General features: G+C 45.6%; 1 protein-coding gene across 3 annotated transcripts in view; it reads right to left on the bottom strand.

Moving 5' to 3' along the window:
* The window catches only part of SKIV2L2 (superkiller viralicidic activity 2-like 2 (S. cerevisiae)), a 50,888-nt gene that overhangs the window by 11,165 nt on the left and 27,397 nt on the right, over positions 1-12,326 (bottom strand). For all 3 annotated transcript variants that reach the window (XM_005874151.2, XM_014546026.1, XM_014546027.1), the window contains 5 exons: positions 11,671-11,739; positions 11,223-11,351; positions 7,185-7,295; positions 5,936-6,124; positions 2,675-2,838 (listed from right to left, as the gene is read on the bottom strand). In XM_005874151.2, the coding sequence (XP_005874213.1) occupies positions 2,675-2,838; positions 5,936-6,124; positions 7,185-7,295; positions 11,223-11,351; positions 11,671-11,739 (662 nt within the window). The remainder of the gene's footprint in view (positions 1-2,674; positions 2,839-5,935; positions 6,125-7,184; positions 7,296-11,222; positions 11,352-11,670; positions 11,740-12,326) is intronic.

Below are 12,326 nucleotides of genomic sequence, written 5' to 3'. Positions count from 1 at the left end.
CCTCTGGTGGTCAGGGCGCTCTCACATGGGAGGAGCTCTGCTCAGCCACAAGCCAGGCTGATGGCTGCCAGTACAGCGGTGGTGGTGGGAGCCTCTCCTGCCTCCTCAGCAGCGCTAAGGATGTCCGACTGCAGTTTAGGCCTGCTCCCCACTGGCAAGTGGACATCCCCCGAGGGCTGCCGGGCTGCCAGAGGGATGTCTGATTGCCATCTTAGACCCATCCCCCGGGGAGCGGGCCTAAGCCAGCAGGTGGTCATCCCCTGAGGGGTCCCAGACTGCGAGAGGGCACAGGCAGGGCTGAGGGATCCCTCCTCCCCGCCCCCGAGTGCACAAATTTTTGTGCACCGGGCCTCTAGTATAATAATAAAAACATAATATGTAAATCGACCGAACGAAGCCGGGGCTGCATGAATTTCGTGCATCGGTAACCTGAGAGGTCAAGATTACTTTAATGCAGGAGGAGACAAGAAAGGTAATCACGGGACAGTGACCTAAGAGCTTATACAGGTGATTACATTAAAAACGTTGACATTCTCAGATCAGAGAACTTCAGAGCAAGGTTCAGAAGGTCTTGGGGAAAATACACAGAATTAGCAGGACATGAGAGGGAGCACAAGAAAGGCCATGCTAAGCGACAGATGGAGTGAGAGAGGTGACCACAGGCAGGCTAGAGAGCGAAGGGGAAGAACACACCGAATTAGGGAGTTTATTCTAAAAGCAACAGAGAATCCGAAGAGACTGCTACCCAGAGAAGAGGGGCACAGAAGGGTGTGCTCTGGAAAGAATACCGGGAGAGGATGAAGGACGGACTGGGGGGGGGGGGGGGGGGGGGGGGGGGGGGGGCGTTACACAGGAGGGCTCATGCAGACCTGACTCCCGCAGGCGGCTGAGGACAGCCTGGGAGGATGTGAGGAGACGGAGGGGGAAGGAGACGAGGATGCCTCCCAGTTTTTGCTTTTAGTGGCTGGGATTTATTCCGCAAAACAGACCAGAGGGAGAATCAGGGAAAGGAAATGGACTTTAAACTTTCCATTTTAAAATAAGATCAATACCATTCTTCCAAGACCAGTCCACAGCAGCAGACGCCGCAGAGATTAATGTCTACAGGATCAAGTCCTATATAACTCGACAAAGAAATGATTTCGGTGACGTTCATGCTGGCAGGTGAGCTGGTAGCAGTGCTGTGACTAGAGTTACCCTGGGTGAATTATTCACCGATGGTGCCTAGTTTCTTTAACTACCAAGTAGGAAAGCTGAACTGCATCACAGGTTGAAGGGAAAGTAGGAGCCTGTGGGGCGAATATCATTTGAAGAGATGTTTTTTTTATTTGGCTCACATGGTGACTAAAACCCGACTCTGAATCGGTGTGTGAACATTTAAAAATCAAGAGACTGCACCTCAAATGCTGGAGTGAGAGTCTGAGAGGACATTATTCGGGGATGGCCACTGACTGGGTCTGGGCACTTGCGGCCTATGGTGGCCGAGGACTGTCCCTCTCCAGCCTCCACCGGCTCCTGCAGAATCGGAACCAGACCCACAGGAACAACAGGAGCTGTCTCTACTAGCAATGGTTGACACCACAGCCACAGCCGCAGTCCTCTGGCCTCGTCCCTGAGGCCCCAAGAAGTACAGAGAAAGCTGTTTCAAAGGGTCTCGTGTGGACTCACTAAGACGACGGGGCGTGACTGTGGCCACAGCACCATCTACCTCAGGCTAACGGCACTCGCCTGGGAATAGGAAACCAGGCCCAGACACCAGCAGAGAGAATGACGGGACTGCTGTGGTTTCAAGCCATTTACTTTACGGCCATTTGTTCTTTTATTGTTTTGTTTTGTTGCTTTTGTTTGTTGGCGGTGTTTATGATGGCCATTTGTAAGCCGTGGCCTATAACATTATGCTGCAATACCCTCCTGCAGCCCAAGATTTTAACAAAATCTCCTGTACATAAAGAAGAATAACAGTTATTAGACTAAGTTTCAAGGTGGGGAAATGTTCATAATTTTTGTTTTTTTTGTTCATCCTCACCCGAGGATATTTTTTCCACTGATTTTTAGAAAGAGTGGAAGGGAGGGGGAGGATAGAGAGAAACATCGATGTGAGAGACACATTGATTGGTTGCCTCCCACATGTGCCCTGACCAGGCCGGGGACCGAGCCTGCGAATGAGGTACGTGTCCTTGACCGGAGTCAAACCCAGGACCCTTCGGTGTGCCGGTCATTGATCTAACCACTGAGCAACCGGCTGGGGCAAAAGGTCCATCATTTTAAAAAGGATAGCCTTAGCCAATCGACGTGTTTCTCTCACACTGATGTTTCTCTGTCATTCCCTCTCTTCCACGCTCCCTAAAACTAAATGGAAAAGTATCCTCGAGTGAGGATTAACAAAAAATAAAATATGAAAAATAGGTAAATAAAAAATAAAAAGGATACAAAATTGTGCGTGAAATAAGATTTAAATTACGTAAAAATCCCACGTGCATTAGAATAAGTAAAAAGGAAATACTTCAAAACGCCAAAGCTGTTCATGTCAGTTCACGGAATCCAAGAGACTGAAGCGCTTTCCTCCTCTAAACTCCCAATGTCACGGTCCCTGCACTGCCCGTGAAGGTGCTGTCAGACGCCAGCCCTCAGGCAGCTCTTTCCTACCAGATGGACAGCCCGGCGCGCGCCTCACCTGCTGATCTCACAGGCCACTCGTCCCTTCATCTCTATGACGTCGGAGGAAGTGGCAAACCCCAGGCGCCGGAGCACGCGTTTGCGGCACTTGAGTTCATCCATCTGCAGGACTGTTCTTGCTTTCTTGAGTTCTCGCTTTGCAGATTTAATATCTATTGCGATCTAAGGCATCCAGAAGCAGAAAGGAAGCTCAGTCAAGTGGACAAAGTAAAACGGGACTTACTCAGGTCACAAAAACATTCCCCCAGGACGCTCCGCCACACACCTCCCTGTCAGAGCCCTAACAGGAAGAGGGACATAGGAGTTTCTTACGCTGCATTCCTGGACCTTCCACTAGCAGTGGTTCTCAACCTTCCTAATGCTGCGACCCTTTAATGCAGTTCCTCATGTTGTGGTGACCCCCAACCATAAAATTATTTTCGTTGCTACTTCATAACTGTAATGTTGCTACTGTTATGAATCGTCATGTAAATATCTGATATGCAGAATGTATTTTCATTGTTATAAATTGAACATAATTAAAGCATAGTGATTAATCACAAAAACAATATGTGATTATATATGTGTTTTCCGATGGTCTTAGGCAACTCCTGTGAAAGGGTTGTTCAACCCCCAAAGGGGTCGCGACCCACAGGTTGAGAACCGCTGCACTAGAGGAGGACTAGGGAAACTGTGAAATGATGGCAAACACACACATCCACTGACAGCCCGAGCAGAGCAGGAGGCATAGGGTCAACAGCCTCAGGAGGCGGCCTGAGAGGAAGGGAGCAGCTGCGCAGCCACTGGCTGGGGAGGAAGCTCAGGAGGCGGCCGGGTCTGCGTGAATCCCAGGCTCCTTGACACGCTTGCCCCTAAAGCAGCAAGTCCCACAGCTCCAGCCCCTCGTCCTCAGGGAAGCAGGGGGAGCGGAGAGAACAGGGACAGGAAGGTCAGGTGTGTGACTCTCATCGCTTGACTACCTCGATTTCCCCCACGATCCTTGGGGTAAAAGTGTCCCTTCTCTCTGTCCTCAAATTACATCACAAACCTGGAAACGGCTTTAGCAAAGAGAACAGGTCTTTATCCTACAGACAGAGACGAAAGCTTCAAAGCACACGGACTTCGAGGCCGTCCTTGAGAGTGGGCGAGTTTTAAGGTTCAGCTCATCAGTAACTCTTACAAACGCTTCTGCTGGGACAAGAGTGTGATGGAAACCACAGAATCCTGAAGCAGAGGCTCGGTGCTCAGAAAAACACTGACACGAAGACAGGCTAGGGACTGGGAAGGTGGATTTTGTAGTCTTTATATTAAGCTTCAGTTTAGGAGTAGCTATTCTGAAGGCAATGATGGTGGCCAATTTATTCACAACTAAGGATGTGCCCTATTTACAGTTTGCGTTATTATTCTCATAGAATCATACGTGGCAGTAACTAATATTAAATGTAGACCCTACGAAAATGCGTTACAAGCGTTAAGGAGGAAGTGACGTGTACAGGACAAAAGATTCCAGGTGTAGAGAGGTGGACAGTGGAGAGGGATGTGTTCACTTCCAAAAGCTTTTTCTGAGTTCATTACTCAGGATGGCTCTAGTCCAGGGGTGGGCAAACTTTCTGACTCGAGGGCCACAATGGGTTCTTAAACTGGACCGGAGGCCGCAACAAAAGCATGGATGGAGTGTTTGTGTGAACTAATATAAATTCAAAGTAAACATCATTACATAAAAGGGTACGGTCTTTTTTTTTTAGTTTTATTCATTTCAAACGGGCTGGATCCGGCCCGCGGGCCATAGTTTGCCCACGGCTGCTCTAAGATCACCTTTTCTGCTTGGAGATTTCCGCTGATGACCATGAAAAGCTGAACTACTACAGCTTTGTACCACTAGGATGGCTACAATAAACGCAGACAATGACAAGTGCTGGGCAGATGTGAAAATGGGAATTCTCATACACTGCTGATGGGATGCAGTGCAGCCACTTTGGAAAAGTTTGGCAGTTTTCTCAGAAAGTTCACCCTAAGGTTACTGTATGACCCAGCAGTTCGACCCAATGCCACCCAAGAGAGATGAAAACACATATCCGCACAAAAACTTGGACACAAATGTTCACAGCATCGTTCTTCATGGTGGCCCAGGTGGAGAAACCCCCATGCCCATCACCTGATGACTGGATAACGCACTGCGGTCCAACTAGCCATGGAGCCACGCCCGAGCCGGGCAGCACATGTGCCCTGCGGTAAAGCACGGATCCATGTGGCAACACGGGTGAACCTTGCAGACATACGCTAAGTGCAAGAAGGCCAACACATAAGGCCACACTCTGTATGCCTTTCTGAGATGAAACCTCCAGTGCGGGCACATGGTAGAGGCAGAGAGCAGAAGCGTGGCTGCAGGACTGGGGCGGGGGGGCGGAGGCAGTGACTGATAGTTGGTATGAGTTTTTTTGGGGGGGTGATGAAAATATTCCAAAGCTAGACAGTGGTTATGGCTGCAGAGAGCTGTGAATATATTAAAAACCACTGAATTGTGAGCTTTTTAAAGGTGAATATTGCCCTAGCTGGTTTGGTTCAGTGGATAGAGTGTCGGCCTGCAGACTGAAGTGTCCCGGGGGATTCAATTCCAGTCATGGGCACATACCCAGGCTGCAGACTTGATCCCCAGTGTGTGGCATGCAGGAGTCAGCCAATCAATGATTCTCTCTCATCATTGATGTTTCTATCTCTCTCTCCTTCTCCCTTCCTCTCTGAAGTCAATAAAAACCTTTTTTTTTTTAAAAAAAAAAAAGGTGAATATTATGCTATGTGAATTATATCTCATTAAAAATACTGCTGCCCTAGCTGGTTTGGATCAGTGGGTAGAGGGGTAGTCTGCAGACTGAAGGGTCCCAGGTTCAATTCCATTCAAGGGCACATAACTCGGTTGCAGGTTCAATTCCCCAGCCCTGGTCAGGGCTCATGTGGGAGGCAACCAATCCATGGCTCTCTCACATCGATGTTTCTCTCTGTCTCTACCTCTCCCTTCCACTCTCTCTAAAAATCAATGGAAAAATATCCTCTGGTGAGGATTAAAAAAAAACCCAAAAACTGCAAAGAACCCCCTCCCCCCCGATCAAATGCCAAACTATAGTAAGATGATCTTTATCTTGCCTTACTAAGAGTCCATAACTACTTAGAAGATAGTTTCATTATAGCTGATGAAACCCATAGGAGAAGAAAATGAAGAACACATCCTCATTGACTTCGTGAAACACCTAGACTTCTAGGGTACACATCCGTGTCTTCATACCTGTGCTTTCTTTTCACAGAGCGTATACACGGCTTCCAAGTTCGGGTCGTTGTGAAGTGGGTGAGAGTACATGCGGTGCTCGAACGCCTCCACTTTCTGGATGACCTTCTTCAGGCCCTGGTCTTGAATGCCCATGTCATCGATAGGGTCCAATAAGGGAACACCATCCGGAAACCGTTTCTGAACTTCCTGAAACAAACATTTAAAATTAATTTTTATTTATAGACAAATTTAGTTAAATCAGTATTTTCTTTTATGCTTTTCTATGTGGAAACATAAGGCTGCTACATATATACAGCTTGGAATTTCCCAAATCACTTATATGTGAGTGCATCTCCCCACTGCCGTTGCTTCTGAAACTCCTTTTGAGTATTTTCTGATGCAGGGGCACACTGTACTCGACTAGTAGCCTAGCACATAGAGTTCAACGTCTGGATGTGGCACAGCCCAATGGTAAGCCATTCTCTGACATCTGGGTTGTGAAAACATCTTGCCATCATAAACAATCGTGTACTAAACATCTCTTAAGTGTATAAATTGTTTTCTATTTTCTGATTAATTCCTTGGGGTTGATACCTAGGGAGGGCACAACTGAGTCAAAAGATGTAAATTTTAAAAGGGTCCAGATCCCTCTTGCTAATTTTTTTTACATGACTGAACTGTGAACATGATGAGCATGTGAGTTCAGAGAAGGGATGGTTCACAGCAGACTAGCGCCCCCTGGGGGACTTCAGGGTCTAAGACAGACTTCAAAGATGAGATAGGATTTGGCCAGGTAGGAATTAAAATAAACAAACAAACAAACAATAAATAGATCAATGCATACATAGATACAACTTAAAAAGGTCTAGTGAAAGTAGCCTGTTCCTTTATCTTTGTTGTCTCAGATTCTAGTATATAATCTCCCATGAGCAGTAGATGCTAATTTAAATGTTTACTGACTAAATAACAAAGTTCCTTTTTTTTAGTAGAAAATAAAGTTTTCTACAAGTCCTAATTTTTTGTTGAAAATAAAATGATTTCAACCATTTGCTGACCGCACTGAAAATGGCTACGCCCTGGCCCAGCACTGACACTCCTGCCCGCCAGTGGCTCGGGGAGGAGGTGCAGAGAGGACAGGGAGCGGCGTGGCGGCCACCACTGCGACAGATCCACAGCTTTTCGGAAAGGAGGCATTTCGGCTGCCTCGCTACGGAGCCTCAGTCCATGTGCAGGAAACGTGCATTTAATGTATAGAGTCACTGTGTACCTGTATCGACTTGAGAACACTCTGTCTGTTGTCCAGGGGTCGAAGGTCTTTGGGAATGTACAGCCGAACACTGCTGATAGCAGACAGGAGGTGCACCAAGACTGGAACAACCTACCAACAAAAAAGTTACGAAATGTTGCAATTAAAATCACACGTTGTCAGATCCTACCATTTCCTAAGTTTAGTTTACATCCCTAAAAGGAAGCTGCATTTACAATATGTGACAGTATAAGTAGGAAATGATCACTGCAGAAGCTTTCATCTTAGTAGAGACAGTATTTTAAAAGTGAAAACTTTTGGGGTGCAGGAGGGAGGGGGGTAAGAGATCAACCGAAGGACTTGTATGCATGCATATGAGCATAACCAATGGACATAAGACACTGGGGGGTAGGGGAAGCCGGGGTATTGTCAAGGGCGGGGGAAAAAAGGACACATATGTAATACCCTTTGTAATGCTTTAAGCAATAAAATAAATAGATAAATAAATAATAATGAAATTAAAAAAAAAAAAAGTAAAAACTAATTCAAACCTCTAAATAACAGGCCTATAAATGGTACACAAAAGTGACCGCTCAATATATAATCCATACGTATTCATCTGTGCGTCCTCACACCCGGCACTAGGAATCCTCCAAGTACCACACAGCGCACTACAGAGGGAGGAGCCTCCTTAGGGTTAAAGGCCGAGGACGGGCCCGCCAGCGCTGGGTGGGCTGCAAGGAAGGAGAGCAGTACTCCGACAGAGAAAGCACTGTGCTCCACTAGACGTAGCGTCAAGGTCACCTCTCTTTCCCTTCCTGCCAGGCTTTCTCCAGGCAAGAACCCTTCCCTCACCATTTGGCTCCCTTTCAGTTCGGAGGCCTCTCTGAACTGAGGTCCAAATTGGTCTGGGTCTCCTCTGGTTACCTTCACATAATCAGTGACAGACACCTGTCACTGGCTGCTGGTACTAAGTATCTTGTTTTACTGAACAAGTGAGAGTGGTTAGGCGTGGGTTCGAGTCCCGAGTATCCGGGCTTGAATTCAGTCTGCAGCTGGTTGTATGACCGTGAGCAAGTCACCTAACCTGAGCTTCAGTTCCCACATTTTAGAAATTATTACTTGGCCCTTTACAATTACTAAGAAATGTGTGGAGAGGTTTACTTTGTAAATATCCCATTCCTTGTTAAACTTTCAACTCCTTAGTTTTAGTATCCGTGTATTATTCTTATCTGAGTCATTATTATCTGTGGTAGTTGTCTAATGTTGACTTTTTAACATCATCATCTATTTATCTCACATGAACCTGTAGATTCTTGTTTCATTATTTGATTATAATCCTTTACTATCATTTTATTCTCAAACTGTCACATTTTTTAAAGAAGACATCGTGTGGGATGAATGTGCCTTCCAACCACCAGTGTGTAACCTCGTCAGTCCCAGACGGGCTGTCTGGCTGGACGTGAGAAACAATCACCACAGCACCAGGCAGCCAGCACCAGAGGGAGAGGACAGCTCTTCTGCACGGAGCTTGAGGGGTGCACATGACCCACAGCAGGAAAACAGCTCCCTCGCTCTACCTGCAGCTGCATTCAGTATGCACACGGACTTGAGAATCTCCGTGAAACAGAATAAAGATTATTCTGTAAAAACCGGAACCAGAAGGAAGAAAGAAACTGTCCAATTCTAATGCTGCTTGAGTACAGACAGAGAGATCCTAAGACTGAAGTTTTGTAAATAAGAAGTTAAATGCTCAAAAACCAACTGAATAGCTCCCACAGTATTATAAATCTCTACACTCAAAGTGATTTAAAACCGTATCATAACATGTGCATAGCGCAGTTCATTCAACTTTCTAAACCTAATAACCTTTACAGAGTAACTTAGAATTCAGGTTTATCATGGTGCAGCAGTGACCTATATAAATCCAAACAACCACATAGGCAGTTATTGGAAACTTGTTAGAATGCCAATAGTAGAAAGCATTTTTATACTTGGTTAGGCCTTTTTAATCTTTGCAAATTTGCCATTAATCTATTTTAAGATAAGCACATAATAAGATATCAGAAGTAAGTTTTAAGTCAATACATTCTAAATGAATTTCAATTCTTCAAATCAAGACTATTAGCTAGAACACAATTTCTAAATTCTTTATTCAAGAAAGATCTTTTTGAACCAACTGAATTTTAATCAAGTCAAAACAAACTTATTTAAACGAACGTAGTTTTCATTAACTTTTGTATTTTAAAAAAATTGAATTAGTGCCTTGATCTAGTTTTCTCTCCAGAATGTGGAAGGTTAACCAAAGGCTTACAGCAACCCAAGGAGCATGTAGCAAAAACAAGTGGCTGCTTTGGGTCCGAGGGGAGCTTTGTGGTATTGTAATTTACCCCACCTGGTCCCCAGGAGCCTTGGGGACCGGCAGCCGCAATCACAGTGAAAACCGCTGGCAGGCAGGCACGGGAAGGCAGGAGCAGAGCCGGAGTGCTTCCGAGCTCCGCCCCGGAGGACTGGCACTACCTCACCCGTCAGGTGGCTCCAGGAGACTCCACTGACAGGGCTGTCTTATCCGACCTGACTCAGTACCCCCAGAGCCAACAACTTTTTCCCTGAGGCCTTTGTTGAAAATAGTAAGAGTCCACTGTTTAACATCATGGCTTCCCAAGACAATGATTAACAATGAGATCAAGCAATAAGGTAAACAAAAAGCTTAAAATAAAGCTGAGGCGTAAACTGTCCACAGGGGGATGTGAAAGGTCCTGACACATCCCTGGGCACCTAGAAGGCCACATGCACCTGGCCTAGCATTTACCGCTGGCTGCCCTAAGACTGTGCACACAGGAAGTACGGTCAGGCAGCGCTGCCCACTCGCTGGCTGAGGCCTGCAGGTGTGCTGCAATGTGCACGCAGAACCTCTACCAAAGACGGGTGCACCTGGTGGATCCCAGGCCGTAAGGAAGTCTCTAGTTATTAGCTGACCAACTAAGCTAACCAAGCAGAGATGTCAGTGGCCATGCACAACATACAACTAATTCAGAAAAGTCTACCCAACAAACAACAATTGGCAACAAGAATAAACTCAGGGCGGAAGGGAAGAGGGGAATCTATTGCCATTTTTCAAATGTGCAGTTTCAGCAAAAAAATTACAAGACATGTAAAGAAACAACGAAGTATGTCCATGCACCAGGAAAATAGCAGTCAACAGAAACCGTGCCTGAGGAAGGGCAGACATTAGACTTCCTACTTCAAATCAGCTGTTTTAAAAATGCTCAAAATTCATCACACAAAAACACTGATTTTAATGTGTAATAGTACACTTTTGATGCAAACTTCAAAAGTGATAAAACTGTTAGATTGACTCCATCACAACTAGTACAGGGTATCTTGCTTCTTAAGCAGCTGTCATGCCGAGAGAGAGAGAGAGAGAGAGAGAGAGAGAGAGAGAGAGAGAGATGGGTCTGTAAGATCTATAGGAGAGAATGGCAGGAACTCGTAGAGTACACTGTGGTCTGTGATCGTCTATTCCACGTCCCTTACGGATATTTTTACCTAATGCGGAAGGATTCTGGGAATGCTCTGCCTAGAGAAAACGAAGCAGAAACCACTTGTCTGGCCCTCAGTTATTCTGGTCCTCGTTTCCTGACCCCGAGTCTCCTTCGACTGTGATGGAGCGGCTGGGACGAGCGGCAGTGGGAGGTGCACCTGCAGCTGGCAAAGCCACCAGGACAGAGCTGCAGGAACATACTGCCTGCAGTGTCCACCTCTACCAGGAATGTAATCAATGACATGGATAAAGTAAAACTGCATAATTATTTGATGGTAAAAATAATAGTAAGACTTCTTTATAGCTAAGATAAGATCCAACTTTTAAGAAAATTTAAATTTTTAAATTCTTTTTATCTTTTACTTTGTCACTATTAACCTTGACATAATTTGATAAAAGAAAAAGAGCTTAAATCTCATTACTCATTTTACTGATATTTAGATCGCTTCAGGAAATCTGGTGATTACAATAATTCACAGGGTCTCTGTACCCCGAGATGAAAGCTAAGCACACACCTGCATCTCCCCCTTCTCCTCCGGCTTGGCCGGCTTTGCAGCCTCCGTAGCGGAGTTTTTCAAGCTTTCTCGGCTGCAGCGCAGAAGCACTTCCACCACATACAGCGGGTCGAGCTCCCCGGAGTTGGGCTGGAAGAGCAGAGAAGGTCATTCACTCCCAGACACTGACCCGCACGCGTCCAGGGACGGTGTCCTTGGCACTGATGAGCTCAGAGGAGAAATATAAATTATCATGAAATTAAAATCCGTTGTTGTTGTTAGGAAAATAACCCATGCCATTTTAAGCATGACATTTAAGATTATTCAAAAAATTATTTCCTATGGCAGTATTTATTACATCTTCTCTTAAGATAATCCTTTCTCATCTTTGATCAATTTCGTGAGTCTGAAAAAAAAACATTTCATTAACAATTTATATAAAATTCTATTTTAAGAACAAATAGTTTACCTTAACATTTGACTTTTTGGAGAAATTCACGACTACTCCCCAGCCAAAATCGTCTCCTTCATTCTTTACCTAAAGAGAAAGTAAAGCACATAAGCAAAGACATCTGTGTCCAAAAGGCAATGTTAACCCACACCCACATACAGGCTGACAAAACGGAGTCTTCCTGGTGAAGTGTTGTTGGAGAGATCACTGTTAAACATGGAAAAAGGTATTAACTCAACAGAAAAAAAATCACTGCCTATTCCATAAGTCTCTGGAACACCAATGACAAGAATCTCTCAATCAGCAAACAAATGTCAACAAATGATAACATGGTGTATTTGTTCTGAGAAATCTAAAGTCTTTCATGTTTTATAATTAATGAATTCATCCTACATAAAACTGCCTTTATTTTTTAGACTAGTGGCCCAGTGCATGAAATTCATGCATGGGGTGTGTGTGTGTGTGTGTGTGTGTGTGTGCGTGCCCCTCAGCCCAGCCTGCACCTTCTCCAATCTGGGACCCCTTGGGAGATGTCCGACTAAACCAGCAGCCGGACATCCCTTTCGCAATCCGGGACCACTGGCTCCTAACTGCTCACCTATCTGCCTGCCTGATCACCCCTAACCACTCTGCCTGCCGGCCTGCTCGCCCCCTACTGCCCCCCCGCCAGCCTG

Source organism: Myotis brandtii, unplaced genomic scaffold, assembly GCF_000412655.1.
Source record: "Myotis brandtii unplaced genomic scaffold, ASM41265v1 scaffold426, whole genome shotgun sequence".
NCBI classification, from domain to species: Eukaryota; Metazoa; Chordata; class Mammalia; order Chiroptera; family Vespertilionidae; genus Myotis; species Myotis brandtii.
The sequence above is the reverse complement of the archived record's forward strand: the minus strand, read 5'-3'. Positions and strand labels throughout refer to the sequence as shown.